The sequence below is a fragment of the Struthio camelus genome, chromosome 2 (assembly GCF_040807025.1).
Source record: "Struthio camelus isolate bStrCam1 chromosome 2, bStrCam1.hap1, whole genome shotgun sequence".
In the NCBI taxonomy this organism is placed as follows: Eukaryota; Metazoa; Chordata; class Aves; order Struthioniformes; family Struthionidae; genus Struthio; species Struthio camelus.
Genome location: NC_090943.1, coordinates 116,622,484 through 116,644,978, shown reverse-complemented (window position 1 = coordinate 116,644,978; position 22,495 = coordinate 116,622,484). Strand labels below are relative to the sequence as shown.

The window sequence follows — 22,495 nt, the reverse complement described above, 5'->3', positions numbered from 1 at the left end:
TCCATGCTTTTATTTTTCAGTACTTAGTCACTGGCAGGTGGGCGTTGAGTGTGCATGTTCCTTAAAAATCATTGATTTAGGCTCAGATGAGCCTAAACTGCAGGATGTAGCTATGTGCTTTGCCTCCGCGGTCCTACATCGTGGAGAGCTTGACATGAGGATGCAGTGAAGTGCCCCAAATTCTGATGGGAGCGTCCGAGGGGAAATTCCACGTGGTAACGCTGTCGAGAAAGCAGAGTTGCACGGGCAGCTCCCCTGAACCCTAACAGAACAGCAGATGTGCTGAGGACAAAGCTACTCCTAAACCATCACAGTCAGGGTATTTGTAAGAATCAATTGTTTTGGACTTTCACAGACACAAGAACTAGGGAGCAGCTGTCTCCAAAACCAGACTTAACTCAAAACCAGCTAGATCTTCAAAGGAAACCAATCCCAAAGCCTGAGGTCCTAAAGATTTAGGATCGGTTGGAGGTAGATTAATTGAAATTACTGAAAAAAAAGACAAAGTAAAGAATGCAGCAGATCTGCCCAGAGACACAGCATCTTAGGAGGAGTTGAAGTGGAAAGGAAAAAAAATTGGATTTACTTTCTGCTGGGAACTGCCTCCCTTAATCATGGTCAGAAAAAAATAACTGAAGAGGTGCTAGAGGTCAGAGGAAATAATTCAGTGGGAATGAAACACTGTGGAAAAATACTGAAGCTTTAATTGCTAAATTTGGCACGGATGTATCTAGGAAGTTAATCCTATTGAATGTTTGCTATATTTGGATATTGGTTAGTTATCCGAGGGGTGTCTGTGTGCAGAATATGGTATTTTCTGCAGCTTTCTTCGGCCAACCGTACATTAGAAATGTGTAATTTATCATATTATAAAACTGATGTTTTGCTCAATGTAAAAGTGACACTTTCCCTTACGGAATATCCAAACTAACACTGCCAACCAACAGTCATCTTATTAATCTGCCTCCTAGGCTTTTAAAATACATGTTTCATGAGCGTGTGAAATATTTCTGGTGTTGAGATAATTTCAAACTATAACTTACAACAACATATCCAGTACGCATATCAGTTTCAACTGCTAGAATCTATGAAGAGCATCTGTCTTCAGTGACAAGTGTATGACCTGTTTTTCTTTTTTCTCACTGAATAGCTGATAAATTAATGCTACCTTTCAGTGTGAACTCTTTAGTGTCTATGAAGGCAGACAGAATGCATTATTTCTCTTTTTGGTTCGTCTGATTACAGGCAGCCTTTGATTCGCAACGATTCTTTACTTGCTTGGTTGCTCCCTTCTCAACATCACCAAAACTCCAGAAGTTCAAACCAATCAAATGTTTCATGACTGTGATTTAGTGCAGTTAACAAAGAAGAAGAAAACAATAATGCTTAACTGAATTGAGCTACACCTGTAGCAGGTAAGGCTTAACCAGAAATACCAAAGAAGCTATATCAACTCTAGTTTGAAAGGCAGACTTGTTGAAATGCAGTATATAATCCCTTGGAAGTCAGGGAGCTGGAGAATGAGTAGTACACAGCGCTATGCCACAGACAGTTCAGCTTACCTGTTTTGATAACAAGATCCTAGGCGCTTGTACCTATGATGCAGAGCCGCAATGGATTTTTAAGTGTGCATGCAGGAGGTCACGGGTGGTTTGTGAGGAGGAAAAGTACAAATTCATTGACATTGGAAGCTGCATGTTTGCCTTGCTTGGCTCTGAAATAGGCAATAATTCTAGCAGCATGGTATGTGCTTCTTAGTGCTTTACACCCATGGATGATGCTTAGTACCTATAGCATGATAAGTTAAATGTGGGGTGAGGTTCCCTATTGGATACCACAGCTGGCTGTACTATGGAGAGATGCAAAAGTGGGTAACACACCAAGTCAGACCTCACCATGAACTTTTGTGGCACTCAGGGAGACATCATACTGGAAAAATCCTGCCTTCCGGTGCTGGAAGCATTGGACTTTACACTCTGACCCTTTGAAATTTCCTCATGTGAGGAAAAGGACCATGTGCACTGGGAAATGCCTGCCCTTAACAAGGTTTCAGTGTTCAGCGTGGTGTGTCGTACCCCCCCCACCCCCCGTCAGCAACTAGTGGCTAGTTCCTCTCCCCAGATCCCCCAGCAGCTTTGGCCTCCAAGGGGTCGGAGCAACTCTGCTGCACGTCAAGGACTGAGCTTGCCGGAGGAGATGGCAGTGGGATCACCACCTCCTTCCCCACCTTTAGCGTGCTACACAATAGCCTGAGGCTTAGAGGACGTGCCTGGCAGTCACCTCTGTCACTGAAGCCAAACTCCCCAATCTGTTTTGAGAGCCCTGACCAAAAGAGCCTTTCGTTATTGCGCACCAGGTAGCCCAGATCCAGCCCGCGGGATGTCTCTCTCTAAGCTGTTATCTTTTTGCAGAGGAAATAGCTGCCGTTTGGGCAGCAAGTGCTGTGTGACCAGAGCAGCCCCCCCTTGCCCGCTGTGTGTGGGAGCTGGGTCTGCGCCACGGCAGGGACTCTATTCCCCGCTCCCGGAGCAGCATGTAACCATGCAGGAGGGCAAATGTGCAGCCTGGGACAGGGGTGACTAACCCAGAGCTGGCTGAAGAGGGAGAGGAGAGATGGGAGGGGAGCTGCTTCACCCACGGGGGCTGGCTGCTGCTTGCATAGGGAGGCTCATGCCCTTCCCTAACAAGAAGGGCAAGAAAGCCGTGTTTGCTTCCCGTCCATGCCCCAGGAGGTTTTGCATCCACACGAAGGCTCAGCTCCAGCAGCAGCGACTGATAATGGTGCCAGCCCCTGGCTATTTGGGCGTTCGGGCTTCAAGTTCTGGGGTTTGGGCTTCAATCCCTTCAGGCTAGGGAGGGCTTTGCAGTCAGACCTTTCGCTTGCTGTCCCGCCACATTGCCCCCAAGCCCTCTGCTAGAGGTGACGGGCTGCTATTTTCTCAACAGAGTTGATTACTGCTGCGTTTTGGGGGGAGGGGGGGCGATCCCTGCCAAAAGGCGTTAGCTGTGGCCGCGCAGTGCCCAGTAGCCTTCCTCTGATACCCTAGTCTTTTATAGGAGCAAGCTCATAGCATTATTTCCACTCCCTGATTGAATGGTTGCCATTAGTATCACTGTTACTGTAGCACAGACAGGGGCTCCGGTTAAGAACTGAGGGCTTCAATGGTAGGCTTCTGTGCAAATAAGTAACAAGCGCTCACAGTCTGGCTATAACTCCTGGGACCAGGAGTGAAGCTTAGAATAGGACTTTGGGGGTCTGGATCCCCCATGAAGAGGTAACAGGTGAGGGAGAGCTTGTGTAAAACTCGGATTAATGAACGTTAAAACGTCATCCATTTTTCTATTGAAGGTGTGCATGGTTGTTGTTGCTTTTTCCTGTAACACCTGCTGGCCCTGGTAAGGATCCCTCCAGGACTGTATAATCACAGAGCACTGTGTGGCCACAAAGAAATTACACCTCATGATCTGCAACTTATAAAGAGGGAATGATGATAGAATCATTATTGGACATGTGCTGTTTTATCCATACGGGCTGCAGACATGGATGTGTCTACATTTCCTGTTTTGTTTTTGCTCCATAAAGATCAGTGCTCCCTTTTAACTCTGAGCCTGGTCATTATAAGCTGGCTGTTCTTATGGGGTCATTGAAATAGATCTCGTTGAAATAGGAGAAAATAACAGCTTAGGCTCAGGTTATTGTAAGCTGGGCCATCTGAGGGAAAAATTTACATTTAGATTGAGCCTCTTCACATCTTCCTTAAGTAATTGTAAACTGTCCTGTGCCTCAGCCCTAGAAAGGAATTTAGGGAGCCCTACACTGCCAAACTGTGCCTTATGCTTTGTAAAATGTTTGGTAGCTAATCTGAATAGTCAGGCTTAGCATCTACTTTTCACAATTATTTGTGCAAGTACAACTTGGTTATCAAAAGTCTGCATGTATCAGGCAAAGGACATCGGCATTGCCAAAATAAATTTGTTGTAAAAGTGTTATGTCTGATTATTTGTATTATTCAACCACCACCCAGACGTCCTATTATGTTAAGAGCTGCACAAGGCTGTAAGAAACTGTTCCACCACCAGGGATGTATGACTAATTTAAGATAAGAAACAACAATTGGACATTAGAAGCAAAATAAAAAGAATGGGAGAGGAGAATTAGGGTAAGCGTGACAGGCAGTCTGTGGTGGCATGCTCCTGCATGAACCATTAGTGAGTTTTATGTAAGGGGAGAAATGGTTTGATATAAATAAATAAGAAATATGATACCTGTATTCCTTACTGGGCATTTGCCTAGCCCAATAGAGATTTCTGTGGTATGTACTTAGCTTTCATATTAGGGTATTATTCTCACTCACACCATGCCCAGTTACACCACTTTTTTAAGGATCTCCAAATGGCACTGCATAGATAGCAGAGGACAGAGGAACACAGCCAAAACACTACAGCTGGGCTCGTACCACAAAAATTCGCCATCTGTATCCAGCTAGGCACCTGCCCAGCAAGGGTTATTGATACTGCATTTCTTTGTTATTGAACTCTTTATACTGCTAGAGCAATATAAAGGGATCTTAGTGTGACTGAGCTTTGGTCTCAGTCTAATGTGTGTTTTCCTGTTTTACATTTCCAGTTCGAATGTGATTTTGTTTGAGTATCAATGTAAATAAATCACTTGCTATGATGCCTAGTTGAACTGATGCTGCCTCTGAATGCAAAGGATAACAAACCTTGCTGTATACTTCAGTGAAAGGAACACATACAGAATACAAGGATAAATGTTTATAGAGGTATCTGATCGCCAGTCCCCTTGCTAGTCTAAGGTCACCCTGCCAGATCTTGGGCCTTTAGTTATTCTGAAAGTAGATTCTGGGCACCTTCCCAGTAAGTCTGACTGAGTTGAGGTCCTCCTTGTCTTTGTCTTTTGGAACTTGTGGCCCATAATGCACAGTGATATAACAAGACACCTTACAAATAAAGCATTTAGTAGCTGAAAGAAAGCATTTAGTGAAAAAAGGGTCATAAAATAACAACAACAACAACAATCTGTATGCATGTGTTTACAATGTAAAATTTACAAGGTAACCTAAGCAAACTGGACTCTGCCAGGCACTCAAGTGTCACAGATTAATTCCCCCAGATAATTCCCAGCCCTTTGTGAATGTGCTCTTTTCTCAACCTTCCTAAGTCTTTTCCCCTCCAGTGGCACTGTCTCTCAACTATTGTTTGTAGAAAAGTGGCTTATCTTGAGCTATACTTTTTCCTTTCATTTTCCTTTTGAATTGAACTTTTGTGTTCATGGAGCAACTATGTCAAAACAGAATACTCATAAATTATGACAGAGCAGTTCCTCTTCCATCATAAGACTTAGAAACATTTAAAATCTAGTAGGTGAAGCTGGAATTCCTGTCTGTTCTTAAAGGTTACAACAAAAAGCAAGTGAGAGTGAACGTACTAGAGTAAAACAACCTTTATTGTATCTATCATCTAGGGTGACATGTATAATAATTAATATTACTTAAGATGAAATACAGCAGCCATCATCTCTTTCACTCCAGAAATTTAGAAAAGGAGGATTGCTCAAATCGCACAATAGTATGTTGCCGAACAAACCAAGAACACAACAGCTTAGCAGAAAAGACTGATACATGCAGTAGTCTGACAGAAATGCCATGGCATTAAAATGTAACAATAGTGTATATTTTATAAGCTGTTCTTCTAGAGAAAAGTCTAGCAGAGCTGCTTCGTATTGCTTCTATAGACTGGTCTTCTCATCCAATTAACAATCAATTATTAGTACTGTACACCGAGGGAGAAAAAGTGGCTTACGCTTGACAGCAGGCTTGTTGTGTTCTCCTTTCCTCAGAGTACTTTGTATAAATGGTAAAGGAGTTGGCCCCACACAATCTGCCTCATATCTATACTATACGTACAGACAGGCAGCAGCAAATGCAATCTTTGCCACACTGCTCAAAAATACTTTGCCATGTGACCTAAAAAGAACATTTGGATGAGGGAACTTAACTGACCAGCAGCAGTGCCAATCAGGGAAAACTGTAAGCTGTAGCAGAAGCTACATTTGTTAAAGAGAAAAAAAGAAAATCTCTCCATGCTCTGTGGCAGAGTTTGCTCTCCTGCCCCAGCCACTTGTAGAAGGACCATGCCACTCTCTTGGGGCAGCCAACCCCTCGGTGGGGGACATGTGTGACCCCAGGATGCGCCCCCAGCTCTTCAGCCCCAGGTCGGGGGCTTTAACCAAAGTGCTGGAGCCCTCGCAGGCGTCAGGCACTGAGCGTTGCCCCCGGGATGCAGGGAGCCGCCGAAGGGCTGGTGGTTGCCGAAACCCTGTCATCAGGCAAGCTCACGGGGCTGGCATGTTAACCAGGGAGGTACTGAGGAGCCGCTCTTAATTTCTGGAGACCTGTAATACAGTTCTGATTTGAATAATTTTTCAGCACTATAGCTTTTACAAATAATGACTACCTGTTGCATACTAATAGGGTAGCATCTGTGTTGCTCTTCAGCAGGATACATCAGTTTTGCCCACTAAAACTTCTCGTTTACCAGGACAAGAAGTCCCAGGATACCAGCGCCGTCCCAGTTCTTCCCCAGACGAGCTGACTGGCCCATTTCAGGTGACTCTGCGCATTGGACCTGGCTGCCACCCCGAGACCAGGTTTCAAACCCTTTCCCCAGAGCCGGATGCTGACCTTACCTCAGCCCGCCTGGACTGTTTTTGTAATGGTATCTAGTGCCCTCAGACTTCAGCAGTCCCAAGGGCTTTTGCCTTTCAGGGTAATACTTTGCACCTAGACGAGCAGGGTGGGAGACCCTGTGTGCCCAAGGGTGCTGGCACGCCACCCCCCACTTGGACTGCACTTGCCCAGAGCATGCCGCAATCACTGCTGTTCAGACTCAGATGAATTAAGCCTCCCAATAACTTTATGAGACAAGCATGCATTTACCATCTTTCTTTGACAGATAAACGTCAGGGAGCCACCGTGGCTTGTACAAGGTCTCACTGTGCTTGAGTGGAGGAGTCAGAAACACCCTGACTGTTGCCGTTGTGCGTTACCCAGTTAGGCTGTGCCTCTTTCCCACGCTTTAGCCTCTCCTCCCTTTCATGTGTTCTTCGAACGCTTCGCAAATTTAAGGTCTTTAATTTCATATCCCTGTGCTCCAGAAGGATAGGTCCGTGCCTTTTGTAGTTTAGCCACAGCCAGGAACTTGCTGATTCCCTCAGATACTCAGCCCTGCCTCTGGGTGAACCTGTGCCTGCCTTAAGCAAAGATATAATGCGGTGACTGTTGTTTTGTTGCTGCAGATCTCTGGAGAGAGGGTTTTCGTGGAGTCTTAGCTTGGAAGGGAAAAAAAAATCAACACGCAACGCTATACAGCTCATGGCTGGGAAATTAAGATGTTGCCCCCTCCCACCCCCAAATCAGGCTTCCTTATAGGAAGTGACTGGCAGAGGCGCCCCTACAACACGGCATGCGGGGAGCTCGAGGAAAGTAGTTTGCAGCGAGAGCAGCTTGGCTGGCTGACAGAGGGGGCGGATCCTGCGCACAGGCGGGGAGCGCCGCGCCGGAGCGGCCCCGGCAGCGGCGGGGCTATTTCAGGAGCCGGCGGAGGCGGCGGCCGGGGCCGGGGCGCGCCGCGCCGGGGCCGCGGGCACCGACCGGGGAGCCATGGGGTTAGCCGCGCCGGCGGGCTGAGCGAGGATTTGCGAGCGGAGGCGAAGGCAGCCGGGAAAGACTCCTTTGCATCGGATTCGAGGGAAAAGGGAGTCGTTTTCTTTTTTTCTTTCTTTTTTTTTTTTTTTTTCGGGCTGCATCACAACTTGAGCTGCATCGAGGCGAGCCAGGCAGAGAGGGGAGCGGGAGGGGAAGGAGAAGGAGAGGGAGAGGGAGGAGGAGAAGCTGCCGCCGAGGGACTGGGATTCGTTTTATTGAAACAAATCAGTGCTCGGGAGAGAGGGAGCGAGGGGGAGGAGGGGGAGGGCAGGACGAGGGGGATCGGGAAAGAAAAGTGTGAGGGCTGTGGCTGGGAGAAGCAGAAGTGATGAGAAAGCAAGCGGGGAGGCTGGAGGAGGCTGCTCGTGCTGCTGCGACCGGGCTCCGCGGGCACCGCCGCTCCTGCTGCCGCCGCCGCCGCCGCAGCCGGGCGCCCCCGCGGCCGCCGCTGCCGCCCCGCCGCCCCCGGCCCGCGCCATGGAGGCGCTGAACGGCCCCGGCCCCGGCCCCGGGGACACGCTGCGGCCGCCGCCGCCCAGCCACCACCACCCGCACGCCGAGAAGAAGCGGCTGAACCGAGCCCCGTCCCCCGCCAGACCCTTCCTCAAGGACCTGCACGCCCGCGCCGCCTCCGCCAAGCCGCCGCCGGCGCCCCCCAAGTCTCCCAGCCTCCCCGGCCGGGCGCAGCCGCCGCCACCGCCGCCGTCGTCGCCTCACGCCGCGGGGCTGCTGGCGGCGCAGGGCCGCCTCTCCCGCCGCCCCGCCGCCCCCGGGGCCAAGGCGGCCGCCGCTGCTGCCGCTGCTGCCGGGCGGGCGGCCGCCGCCAAAGCCGCCCCCTGCGCCAAGCGGGCGGCCCGCGGGCCGGAGCCCGGGCCCGGCGGCCGCGGCGGGGGGCGGCAGCCCGGCGGCGAGGCGGCCCCGCCGCCCGGCAAGGGCAGGAAGGCGAAGCGGGGCGCGGCGGCGGGCAGCGGCCATGCGGCGGCGGCGGCGCTGGCGCTGGCCCGCGTCAGCCACACGGACAGCAGCTCCGACCTCTCCGACTGCCCCTCCGAGCCGCTCTCCGACGAGCAGCGCCTGGCCCCGGCCGCCAGCAGCGACGCCGAGTCCGGCACCGGCTCCAGCGACCGCGAGCGGGAGCCGCCCCGCCACGGACCCGCCGCCGGCCCCGGCCGCGGCGCCCCGCTGCCCCCCGGCGGCCCCCGCGGCGACCCCGCGGCCCCGCTGCCCGCCCCCCCGGGGGCCGCCGCCGCCGCCGCGCCGGGCGGAGGGCGAGCGCCGGGCCGCGGCGAGCCGCCGCGGGCGGCCCAGGAGGAGCTGCAGCGGGAGATGGAGGAGCTGCGCTCGGAGAACGAGTACCTCAAGGTGAGACCCGCCGAGACCCCCCCCCCCGCCCGGGGCAGCGGTGACTCGGGGGTGCCCGTCTGGGGCGGGGGTGGGGGGGCCGCGCCGCGGACCGCCGGGTTTACTCGCGCCCGTCGGGGCCGCTGCGGGCAGCGCGGGCGGAGGTCGGCGCGGAGCGGGGCCGTAGCAAGGCGTCGCAGGGGCAGGTAGGGGGCTTCGGCGTGTGGTCGTGTTTCTCTGCAAAAGGCTTGATTTATAGAGGCTGGATGAACGCGAGGCCGGCGCGACGGGTGCGGTAAGAGTGCTGTGGCTGGGCGGTGCGTGATCCCTCAGCCATGCCCAAACTCTTTCTGAAGCAGAGTGAGCACTCCGCTGGTTACCGGAGACCTCGCTTTCCAGGAATTGTTATCCTCAATATCACCCTTACAGGAAAGAAAAAAAAAAAAACAACTCATTTGATATCGGAAAGAGGACAGCGTCTTGTCTGTTTATCGTGTTACTTTGTCACTGAAGAGCCAAGCCATTCATTGTGAAGTACTAACGAAGTAACAATAGCAGCCGTAAAAGGAGTCTTTGCATCGTTGTACAGGTAGAAAAGCACACATATGTGCATTCAGCCTCTGAGAAAACGGGAAAGCTAAATTCAGGAGTGCTCTGAGCTGATCTGACCTGCAGAAACCTTTTGTTGGACTAGTACTTACAACATGATCTTTTGGCACAGCAAAGAGGCTGCATCCATAAAGATCTATAAATAAAATAAACTGAGATAATCATGTAACCACAGATACTGTACCATTTGACTCTGCTGCTGGTGAGGACGATCTTTGTTCTCTGAATATCACAAACACCATTTCTTCTCAAGCAAAATGACCATGGGCATCCAAGGGATTTTTGCTCTAGTGAGGACTGGAGTTTCGTAACCTTGGGAGAAAGGAGGATGGCGAAGAGGTAGACTAGGCTTGTTAAGCAGTTTTGGCTAGGAGACAAGAAACGATGTGCAGCATAGCAAAAGGTTAACAGCAGGGGTGCTGCAAGGTTCTGTGCTGTCTGGTGCTGCTTCATGAACTGGAATAAGGAGTGAGCAATGATACAGCAAATTTTTCAGATGACACAGATTTTTTTTTTGATGTGAAGTCCAGCAAAGACTGGACAGAACTCCATAGGCAGCTTAATCAGGGGAGGTGAATGGGTAAAAAGTGAAGGCAGAGGATGCGAAATAAATCTCAGTACTGAAAATTCAAAGCATTCAGAGAGAAAAAGGGCTGAATATATACTTTTCTAGGTTTTAAATGCGTTGTTTTAACTCAGGAGCATCACAGTGGAAAGAGCAATGCTCAGTGTGCAACTGCAGGTAGTACTAGATTGCATTAGAAACTGAATGGCAAAAAAGCAAAGAAAATATCATAATGTTTTATAGATTCATAGCCATTATATGCACTGGAATACTGTGGGCAGTGCTGGTCATCTAGAAAAGGATAATGCAGAACTAGAGCAATAAAAACTATTGGGGCATAGCAAAGCTCTTACAAGATTCATATTGGATAGAAGACTCTGTAGTGCACTAGAGAAATGCAATAAAGGTCAGTAAAAAGATGAATAGCGTAGAGAACCTTTATCAGAAGCTTCTGTTCTGCATGAGAGAAACAAGGGGACATGTAATGAAATCCAGACTTGTTAAAGGATTGCTTTTACAAATAGTTAAACTGCATTGGTCTTTGGGGTCAAAAGCCCAGTAATACCCAGAAGAGGAACTGGCTATCCTTTCAGATGACAGGGTTTGCAGACTTACAGTACTTAACTTTGTGAAGCAGGTGATGAACTTGGTGAAGCTGACCATTATGAAGAATGTGTTAAGCTGCTTGTTTCGTGTCCAAGGTAGTTTCTAATTATGGGAGACTTAAAAAAAAAAAAAAAAAAAAAAAAAAAGGGGGGGGGGGTTGATGTTATGGAGAATGTTACCTGCCTACTGTGAGTTTCCGTGCCCCTTCCTCTGAGTTGTCTAGGACAGGCCACCGTGAGGGTACTGGACCCCTGGTACTGACCAGAGGACCTGATCGACAGATCCTAGGTAGCGAGCTTTATTCTGCGTCATTTCTCATTTCTTGCCCTGTGTGACAGTGTCTTCAAGTCTTTCACCTTGATGTCTCCATCACCTCTAGCCATTGTGTCCCAGCCCTGCTCTATTTTGGTTTGAACTGTAACTTTTTCAGACCTACAAGTCTGAGAGGAGTGAATACATGTCTCTCTCTATGTATACATACATCCTCTCTCTTTGGCTACCTGTGTTCATACAGTTTGGAGGTTCTGCTGCTCTGTCCGACTGGTTAGAACGGGCCTCGTGGTTCAAAATTTCCCAGGAGAACAAAGGGCGTAATTCCGAAACTTTCCTTTCCTAGGTAAACCCATCTAAAAACACTTCTCTAGCCTTCTGCAAATGAAAACCACAGCACTGCGTAAGTTGTTCACTTGGAACTTTGTTCCTTGTTTTTCTGCGAATGCTCTTCTCTGCTTTGGTGAAGGCTTTGTTTCTCTCTTAACTAGAGGTGGTTAAGCAATAATAGGGCAGCTCTCAGCCGTAAATAGGCAAATGATTAGGTAAATCCCTAAAGAAGCTGTTAATTTCTTGAGCACATCCATATGCTGAATTTTCTAGTTTTCACTACTCCTTTTCCCTCCCAGTATCTGGAATGCTGCAATTGGTGCACATAACTTTAAGGATAGGTTACAGGATATAGAATAGGGTATATACATATATGTACACACAGACTTGCTTAGTGCTAAAGATTACTGGAAATTGGAGGGTTACTAGTAGAAACCCTTCTAGTTCATTTCTCTGTAATCGTTTATCTTTATTTGTACTCAAAATGTACTAGAAAGTCTCCCAGAGTGCTCTATGGAAGCCTTTGCAGAGCAAACTGTTGATACTGCAGATGTTTAAGACTAAATACTACGAGCCAGATCTCAAACTGGTATAAAGCTACCAGCTTACATAGCTCCAGTGACTCCGTCGCTTTACCCTAGATGAGGCTTTGGCCCCAGAACTACTCAACTATCCGTAAAGTTAAGCGTGTACATAAAGTGCCCCAGGGTCAGTGTTTACATTGTTACGTCTCTCTTTTACTGCCTCTGTGACATTTCATTCTTGATTTCGTTTTTGTGTATTTCCTATGTAATCTTATTTTGGCTACCTCTGCGGATAGGCTGGAATACTAGAGTAGCGTTTAGAAGGTATTAAGTACCTTTTGAGGTCAAACAACACGAAACTGTGTCACAGTGGCTGACTCTGTGAAGCCAGAAGGTCATCAGTAAATTCTAGTAGAAGATAAAGTTTTAGTTATTGCTATCCAGTCTTGTTTATAATAACAAAATACTGCCTACAGAAATGACTCTTTCAGGATTACTTTTAAGTCTGGAGCACATGGAAAAGCATCATGCCTTATGCAAATCCTGGGAAGCTTTGAAAGAAGCTCTTTACAGGGTACAGATCCCTCTAAAGGACATAGGATCCTCACAGAAAGGGCCCAAATTTTAACAATGAAAAAATCCTTACTGAGTCTTGGCATAAGTTTAATTCAGATTGCTTCAATTAAATAGACACGTCAGCAGAAACAGAAGTGATATTTTAGTCATGAAATAAAATTTGACACACGCCTTTTCTCTTTACGTCCTTTGTGGACACGATGTAAAAAACCCTTCTGTGTGAAGCCTAGCACTTCTTACTGGCCTTAAAATATAACTGGTATTTACTTAGCTTTGCTTTACTGGATGTTTTCTTTGCGAGCGTGTTGGTATAAGTTCAACGTACTCTAAGTGCTGCTACAGTGTAGAGTGCACAAAAACATATTCTTAAATATCCTAGATTTCTTAGATGATTGTCTTGCTTGTCTTGCTTTGTCTTTATTCATTCTATATTAATTTTTATCAGTGACGTACCCTGGGCATAAATTGAATAAGAGGCCGCTCCAGTCCCTTTATTCCACTCTGATGCATCTAAGCGATGTTCGTTTCTGTTTAAAATGACAGTGTATGTCATATGAGGTTATATTTTATTTCTCAGCTCCCTTTAAACAGATGAATTCACGTATTTCATGAGAAGTAGCACCCTTATTTCTTCTATCAACCCGCAGGAAGTTGCTTCTCGTCGCTGATGCTCCACCAAAGATCCTTTGCCATATGCAACGGGACGAATTTTTTTTCATTCAGCGAGGGCTACAGAGGTTAGCAAAACAGAGGATATCCCCCAGCTCTTTTGGACACGCTGCTTTCCCCACCTAGTAACTATTTAGTCGCGAAGAGAAGAGAGGTAATAACCCCCGGCGCAGAGCTCGCGGCTGCAGACGGGGGGGTCAGTGAGCTGTGGGCACAACATGCCACGTTGGTGAACGGCGGCAGAAGGGCCCCAGCTGGCACCGACCGGGCCCCCTGGCCCCGTGCGGCAGCCGGCCGGCTGTGTAATGCACCGCACAACAGTCGCCGTCTGCGGTGCTGCGTGCGTGATATTAATGTTGCACCGGCCAGACGATAACTTAACGATTTGAACGGCTCCAGGAGAGGAAGCGGGTTGAAACAGTTCATAGGACTAATGTTTGAGTGAAACACACAAGCTGCCAGAGACTGGGCTCTCTCTCCTATCCTGCAAATTTAAAACAGCCCCCACAAAAACAGGTGCTTATGACTTTGTGATTTTTTTTTTTTGAGATTTCTCACCTTATTTTGTGCTAGTAGCATTCAGTCTGGTAAAGGCATGCAAGCTGCAGACAACGTTTGAAGATCGGTGCGAGACTTTTAAAGTATTTTGGTTTGAGAGCTAAACAGTAATATGAGGGGGCCAGGGACTTTCAGTTCATTAACATATTTTGCAAAAGGCCAAAAGGTTGGTGGTTTCTTTATTCTGAACCAAAGCTGTATAGAGCACGTTTATCCCTACTGCAATTCTGCTAAAGTGGGTAAAGTGATACGGGGGATGTGCTTATTCCGTAGCAGTAACATCATCTCCTACATAAAGACAGTTTGAGGTATTCCAAACATGAAAACAAAGATTACATAACCCCAGTTCATGACTGTTAGACTTATCAAGGACTAGCTAGAACTGCTGATTTAACCCTAGTGCAGCAGCAATTACCCACTGTAACTTCTCCTCTTCCTTCCTTCCTCAGTGTCCTCTCATTTGATTTAGTATATACTAAGTAACCTTTTATTTAGAAAAGTAGTGGCAGATTTTTATATATATGCCTTCTGGATAAATTAAGAAATACTTACTTTTTTACATAGACAATTGCATTTCATCCTTTATTTGTACTTGCTTAAAGGCTATACAAATTATTGATTTTGTATGTTTTTGTCTTCCTAGTTTGCCAATGTTGCTGAGCCTAGTATATAACGTCTGGACACTGATGTGTTGTTTCAATGGAACCTAAAAACTTTCAGCTTGGCGTTACATATGATTGTAGATTCAGAGTAAAGAATTTAGTGTCCGTCCACCACTTATGCTATTTTCTGTATGTAATTTCTCCCTAACAGTCGTTCCTAAAATTTCCATCTTTTGAGTCGTGTTTAAGGTCCAGTTTTTAATCTTTTATTCATGCCGAGTTAAGAGCTGTTTCTACATTACCCAGTAATTTAGCTCAGTAAGGGCAGATCAGTGGGCTGGTCTAGACTCAGCTGGTGCTGAGGCCTTTACCTCTGTATGTACATGCAGTTCAGGGGCTTTACTTTGGACCAGATTTAGCCTGGTTCCTTGAATGAAACATCCCCATCATCCGTGTGGTTCAAAGTTGTCCAGAGGACTCATCAGTAGTTCAGGCCCGTATGTCTCCATTGGAGTGTATTTGGTGCACACTTGGGACGTAATTCTCCATTTATTTTATTTCCAAAAGAATCCAGTTTGCGCATAGCGTGCGGCTGAACCAAATGCCTGGGCAGGGCAATCTACCTTGAAACCTCACTACTGCTCCCAGCCAGACTGCCTGTGTGGATGTAGACACGTAGCCAGTCAGTTGTGCAAGTATTCCTGATCATTTCTGCAGGAACGGTTTGTGCGAGTATGGGTTACCCAGTATAACAGCTGCAGGACTGGATTTTGGTTTTTTTTTAATCCCAAATAAGGCATATTCCTATAATTTACCCTTAATTATATTTCATTTTAAATTAAATCAATAATAAAAAAGTATGACATCAATAAAAGGTATTAATAGGATAATGGCTTCTCTTCTGACAGGCAAGTCTTCAATTTGCACAGTAAAGATAGGAAATTACCCCATCGGTCTGCATTTGGGCTGTGCAGAAATTTAAGAAGTACACACGCTTTCCCTTTTTGGCCTATTTGCCTTGCCTTAGCAGATTGACATGGAAACCCTGATTCCTCATTCTGTTGCTTTTCACCAAAATCTTGGGGAATCCTGCAAATGGAGCAGAAATTTAAGTGTGCGTCGGCGTTCATGCAGTCACCCTGTGAACTCAGATGAGCTGGGCCTCTCAACTGAGGTGACCTAAGGGTAAAGTGATCCCCATTTGTCCCCATTTAGCTGGCCTTTGGGAAGTCATTTGGGCCAAGCACCTTAGAGCACGAGCAGCTGGGCTCAGGAGCGGGAGCGCAAGCGCGAGTCTAAAAAGAGCTGCCAGTTAGAAAGTTGCTTTATCCCAACACTTCCATTTTTTTCTTTCTAGATGTCACCATGCTCAGAAGGGAAGCAGTTTAGCTTTTTCCTAAACAATATTCTTTCTTCCAGAACTTTCAGCCTGGTGCGGATCTTACCAAGGTTAATAACGTAATTGCCATTACATTAGAGGGAATCAAGAGGAGGCTTTCATCCTCTTCAAGAATGTATGGTGAAGTTAAGCTGCTCATGGCTACGCTTCGCCTTGCAATTTCCGTTGCCCCATGGGATCTTGGAGCAGGACCTCCCTGTTTAAGGAAGGGACCAAACTTTCCTTTTTTAGATGCACAGAGGAGAACCTGCTTGCTTACTTGTTTGTTTAATTGCCTGATCTCTCTATGCTGATCTCTCTCTTAGGTTTTAAAAAAATTGAAGTCCACAGTATGAAACTCAACACCTCTTGAGAGAAAGAGCTTTTATTCTCACTCACAGTAATACCGATATATTTTAATGAAGTCAGGGGTTGAGTTTAGCTAGTATTTACAACTGCCTCACAGCCAAAGCAACTCTTTTTTTTGTGAACTCCCAAGTTTGGTAGTTGTTAAGGTTTTGTCTCTGTTGCACTTACCCATGATTTAACTAATGACTGACATATTTTCTTCCAAAGTGATAGGACTGCCAGTGTAGTAAGTTGGGCCATCATAGTTTCAATTGTAATTTCCACTTCCCAGGGTCTTTTCTCCCTGGCTGTTGTGAGGCCTGCAAATCATCCTGCAAACCCTCACTTTCGGTATTCATTTCCTCTCCGGGCTTTTGAATAAAACTCTTTCAGCTAGAGTGTGTAGCCAGACCTCCCAGCCAGCCTCTTTGGTCCTGCGTTTGTGCCTAGGAGATCCCACTGGGAAGGCTGCGAGGCCAGGGGGGCGACTGGGAAAAGAAAAGGTTTCTTTCTCATTCTTGTCTTGCATTTTGGGCAGTTTTTGCATTGCGTGCCAATGCCGGGTTTCCACTGCGCACTGATTCATGTGCTGGTTTGTAGCCTGTCGCAGCTGGAAGAGCGAGTCCTAGGTGTTGACGCCCTGCTTTTACGCAGCCTCTTGTCCGTGGCTTTGCAGGATAGCCCCACGCCAAAACTGTGGGAAAAAAAACCCAGATTTTATCCTAGCTTCCTTTGTTTTTTTACGCACATATCACTTTAGAACAGGAATTGGAGCTGTCCTGGGTTTGTAGGTGTAAGCGTAGCAGTGATGGCTTAGCAGATGCTCATGCAAAGTTTCAGTGACTGTAGCAGAATGACGAGTTCCTACAGAGGGGACTAAACTGTGCAGAACCAGAAGCCTCTGCATCTTTTCCTTCGTTCTTGGGTACTCTGTCCAGAGCAGGATTACGTCTTTACTGTGACTAGTAAAAGATAATGCCAGTATCCACAGCTGCATGCTGTCATACAAAATCTGAACCACGTATAGTTATCCTATATTTTGAAATTTTAGAGGTAAAACTTTGACCTGCTCCTGTTTTTTTTATTATATGAAAATAGGATTTCATCTTGCCACTCAAAAAGGCATGATCTGTCCTTTTTTTTTTTTTTTCTCTCTTGGCTGGAAAGATTATGCTATTAAAAGTTTCAAGCAACGTAGTACTACAACAGAAAGCAGGCTATTGCTGTGTGCAGCCTGTGCAACTAGTTTTCTGTTCCTTATACGGTCAAAATTGTTTGTACCCTCCATGTGTTTGGATGTATGTTGCCCTGTTTTAAAACTCATCAGAAGTCTGCTGTATTCCTATGTACGAGGGGTCAGGACACACTCTGCTTTCTGCATAAACATTTTTGGGCATGAGAGTGAAAAAGAAACTCAATTTAGTCAGCCAGATTGAAAAAAGAAGGATCTGGGAGAGAAACAAGAGTCATTTTAAAGACCAGTTTTCTTCAATGTGTCCTAAATTTTAATTTATCTGTAAAATTGCACCAGAAGAAAAACAAATTGTGCATTTATAACCCAAACCAGAAGCAAGTATAAGAAAAATCACAGACCTGCAAACTCACGGTTATGCTGTTAAGGGAGATTGAGAAAACTTAAGTTTTAGTGGAGGTAAAAGACATGCCCATCTGTTGAAATGTAATTCATGCCAACTCTTGCAACTTTTCTGGGAGCTTCTTTGGTAGAAGGAAAGGGATTGGATTCAAGCCTCCTGCTGAGGCCGAGTGACTGGTGAGGCTGGGGGAGCCCCCATGCCTCCTGAACGGGTTCGAAGATATGCCGTTGCAGTGGGATGACAGCTTCAAGGGACTGGGTTGTTTGAAATAGTGAGAGTTTCGCTTTCCAATTTGGGTTATAGTATGTACTTTGTGTAGCCAAATATTGTAGTGGATTATTTGTCTTTAGAAACTGGTCAGGTTTGCTAATTTCAGATACAGGTTTAGATAAGAAGAAAGTTTGAGGTGTCAGCGATAAAATTATAATTACTCTTTGCAGGCCACTTAAAGCCACTAAAATTGTTGCTTAGTTCTCGAGGTGTAAACATAAGATTATAAACTGAGTCTCATCAATTTTGTGGTAACAGATATTCTCCCTTGTTGTGGAATTTTGTGTCAAAATATTCAATTTACAACCAAAGTCTTAATCTAACATTAGGTTTCTGAGGATGATATTACCAAGTTAATAGAGGTTAAATCTAACTGAAGGAGGCTTCCCGAGTCTGTTGAAGGCCCTAAGCAGTAACTGCTGTTTCTGCTCATCTCAGCAGGCTATACTGGCTCTGATAGCTGAAGTTTGCACTTTCAGAGTCACCCCTCGAGCCAAAATATCTACTTAATGTACTGCTAAAATGAAAGTGTATTCTTTTTCATAGATTCAAAAGCCACTGATATTCCCTAACTGGTTTCTAAAACCTTGGCTTTTTCTTCTGCATCTCCATGGTTAATTTTTTACTTTGCATTTTGAAATTGCCTACAAATGTGAAGCAGCATAGTGAAAGAGTGTGTATATTAAAAAGAAACAGCTTTCCTCCCCGACTCGCTCAGGAGTATGTTGCTATATCTTCCTTTTTAAAAATATCAGTCATTTAAAATTGTACCAGTTCGTTGGCTCTAAACTGACCTGAGCATTTGACTGTATCCTAACCTGGTGTACGTAGGGCCTGGACCATAAATTACCCTTTGAAAGAATTCTGCTGAGCTTGGTCTGCAGAGCTTGTTTGCTTCCTCACGGTGTGCTACCTGTGGTTAATTAATGGATTTGCAACTTATGAGCATGTCATTGCTGCAGAGGTGTCTTCTGCTACTGTACCTTAACCATTAGTCCTCTTCAGACAGTACCAGGCTCGAGAGCGATCTAGCCCCTGGGAGTAACCCTTGAGCTTTTCCCTCCACACAAGCACCTGGCTCATAGCTGTCCCAGGGAGATTACGGGGCAGGATGCCCCTCAGTTTTAGCACTGCAGAAATCTGAACACACTGGGAATATACATGAGTATGGTGGGATTGTGAGAAAACCCGTCTCTCCTTTCTGAGCGTTTAAGGGAGAGTCATATAGAGACCTTGGAGGGAGCAAAGCCTCACTGCTGAGCTCAGAGTGGTCATTTTAGAAATAGCAGGTCCTTCTGGTCAGCTGCAATTTGATCTGTGCTGGCTCAGCTAACTTGGGTTAGAGCATGACTGCGTAAAAAATGAAGTTTTTATATGCACCTGGGATTGGGGTGGGAGCAACACTCCAATTCTAATATAACCGCGCTTAGAAATCGGGCACATCTTCTTGAGGCCAGGCTTGTGTCAGGGGACAAAGCCTGCTGGTTGTTTGTTGCTAAAGCTCGAGGTGGAGCAAGGCGAAGGCAGGCTGAATATTGGGAGAAAAGCGACCATCCACCCAGTTAGGCCACGGGACAGGGAAGGGTTGGGGGGGACGACAGGGCTGGTGCAGGCGGCGCGGTCACCCTGCTGTGCCGCAGGGGCATGGGCAGGCGGTCCAGCCCGCAGGGGACACGGCAAGGGCGCTAATTCCACAGCGGCGTCTTCGCCGCCTGAGAAAAACGTGAAATCCTCTCCAGCCATCCTTGGTGTTTCAAGTGGCCGTTACAAATCTGAACTGGGGTAACAGCGCAGCTAGCCCCACCGCAAGCTTTGCTTGTACCTTATTTTAGTTACGCTTTCCGGAGGAAATGTGGTCTTTGTAATATCAAATGAAATTTTAAATAGCCTCATTTAAAGATTAATAGTTCATTTCATTTATAAATAAGCTTTAAATAAGGAAATATGCTTAAAATTAAAAAGAAAAATTTTGGTCAGGGCTTGATGGTGAAAAATACTCTACTCCTTGTTCTTTTTTCCTGACAGAGTTCCCTTTTTTTCTTTTTTCAACTTAGCTCAAAGTTAATAGAGCTGTCGATTTCCTCAGAGCCATCATACAGTAATTTAATGGCTTGTACTCCTGAGCTTGGAAGACCTTTGTAAGAGTTTTAGCTCTGGAGCTTCAACAGATTAAACAAACGGGAATGATAGAGCTTATCCTGTTCAGCTGTAAATCTTTAAATCTGACTTTAGAGAGCATGTGCTGCCCATGGTATAATGAGGAATTGGGACAGTTCGCAATCCTCCAAAAGCAGTGACCACTTTATATTCCCACTGGCACAACAGGGTTTTGTTTTGCAACCATCGTTCTGTCTTTCACACATGGGTTCACCCAGCTGAAAACCACTTTCTTGCCCCCCAAACCATCTGTTATTAAGCATGTCCATGCTGCTGGGCTTAGACAAGACAGCGCTTTGGTATGGAACAGTTGGGTGTTTGGCAGAAAGTTCATATGTCAGATTCGTTAAAGTTTTTAAGGGATAATTACATCTTTAGGAATTGCTGATTGCTATAAAGGCACATCACTAGGGATGTTGAGGTACTTTTTAAATAGGTGTGCTGTAATCTAAATAAAACAAGGAATCAGTTGAGCGAGTGACAAAATATTATGCACTTTTTATTTTAATTAGGGATGCTAAAATAAAGGTGTTAGCAGTTTCAGGAGACAGATGAGCATTCTGGTAACCCTGATCTGTTTTTCATTCTCAAAGCGATTGTAAGGAATGTAACAAGTATTCATTAATTCATCCTCATAGGTAAACTCAGGAAGTGTGCATTAGATGAGTGGACGGTGAGTGGATTGAGAACTGACTGGATGGCCGAGCTCAGAGGGTTGTGATCAGTGGCACAGAGTCTAATTGGAGCTAACGGTGTCCCCCAGGGGTCAGTCCTGGGTCCAGTCTTGTTCAGTGTATTCATCAATGACCTGGAGGAAGGGACAGAGTGCACCCTCAGCAAGTTTGCTGATGATACAGAACTGGGGGGAGAGGCTGACACACCAGAAGGCTGTGCTGCCAGTCAGAGGGACCTGGACAGGCTGGAGAGGTGGGCGGAGAGGAACCTCCTGAAGGTCAACAAAGGCAAGTGCAGGGTCCTGCACCTAGGCAGGAATAACCCCAGGCAGCAGTCCAGGCTGGGGGTTGACCTGCTGGAAAGCAGCTCTGCCGAGAAGGACCTGGGAGTGCTGGTGGACAAATTAAGCATGAGCCAGCAATGTGCCCTTGTGGCCAAGAAGGCCAATGGGATCCTGGGGTGCATTAGGCAGAGTGTTGCCAGCAGGTGGAGGGAGGTGATCCTGCTCCTCTCCTCAGCCCTGGGGAGGCCATATTTGGAGTACTGTGTCCAATTCTGGGCTCCCCAGTACAAGAGAGACATGGCGCTACTGGAGAGAGTCCAGCGGAGGGCTACAAAGATGATGAGGAGACTGGAGCATCTCTCCTATGAAGAAAGGCTGTGAGAGCTGGGCCTGTTCAGTCTGGAGAAGAGATGACTGAGAGGGGATCTCATCAACGTGTACAAGTATCTGAAGGGAGGGTGTCGAGAGGATGAGGCCAGCCTCTTCTCCGTGGTGCCCAGTGACAGGACAAGAGGCAACGGGCAGAAACTGAACCACAGGAAGTTTCATCTAAACCTGAGGAAAAACTTCTTTCCTGGGAGGGTGACAGAGTGGTGGAACAGGTTGCCCAGAGAGGTAGTGGAGTCTCCTTCCCTGGAGATATTCAAAACCCACCTGGATGCGATCCTGGGCAATGTACTCTAGAGGACCCTGCTTGAGCAGGAAGGTGGGACGAGATGATCTCCAGAGGTCCCTTCCAACCTCAACCATTCTGTGATTCTGTGATTAATTTAGTGCAGCATGATTATTTAATGTTGGGTTAAAACTGCTGCTCCTATGCCTTCTGGAGCTGCATGTTGCGATCTGTATCACTTCATTAGTATAGTATCCTAGTGAGCACGATTCCTTTTCTTTCCCAGGGGTGAGATTTCGAGGTATGATGGAGCACTGTTTTGACTTTTCACAGGATGAGCTGGATGAACTTCGGGCTGAAATGGAAGAAATGCGTGACAGTTATCTAGAGGAAGATGTTTACCAGCTGCAGGAGCTCCGTCGAGAGCTGGACCGAGCAAACAAGAACTGCCGCATTCTGCAGTATCGTCTCAGGAAAGCAGAGCAGAAAAGCTTGAAAGTTGCACAAACAGGCCAAGTGGATGGAGAGCTTATTAGGAGCTTGGAACAAGATTTAAAGGTAGGTGAGAGATTCATGTGCCCAGTCACAGTGCAAGGCAGTAGACTGTGGTTTGGTTCCCTGTAATGGAAGCGAGGGCGACATACGAAACCGACGGTAGTTCTCAAAATGTCAGGACCAATTTCCTTATTCTGCGGTAGAAAAACAATACTCAGCCTATTAGCCTGAAAAGATGTGTTATTGAGTAAAAAGTATGTGCTTAGAGTCAAATGAAAGAGATGCAGTCTAGTTGCATTTGTGC

General features: G+C 46.6%; 1 protein-coding gene across 10 annotated transcripts in view; it reads left to right on the top strand.

Moving 5' to 3' along the window:
* Window positions 1-8,204: 8,204 nt before the first annotated feature.
* MTCL1 (microtubule crosslinking factor 1) overlaps window positions 8,205-22,495 on the top strand; it is a 113,372-nt gene continuing 99,081 nt past the window's right edge. For all 10 annotated transcript variants that reach the window (XM_068932214.1, XM_068932210.1, XM_068932215.1 and 7 more), the window contains exons 1-2: window positions 8,205-9,089; window positions 22,030-22,258. In XM_068932214.1, the coding sequence (XP_068788315.1) occupies window positions 8,205-9,089; window positions 22,030-22,258 (1,114 nt within the window). The remainder of the gene's footprint in view (window positions 9,090-22,029; window positions 22,259-22,495) is intronic.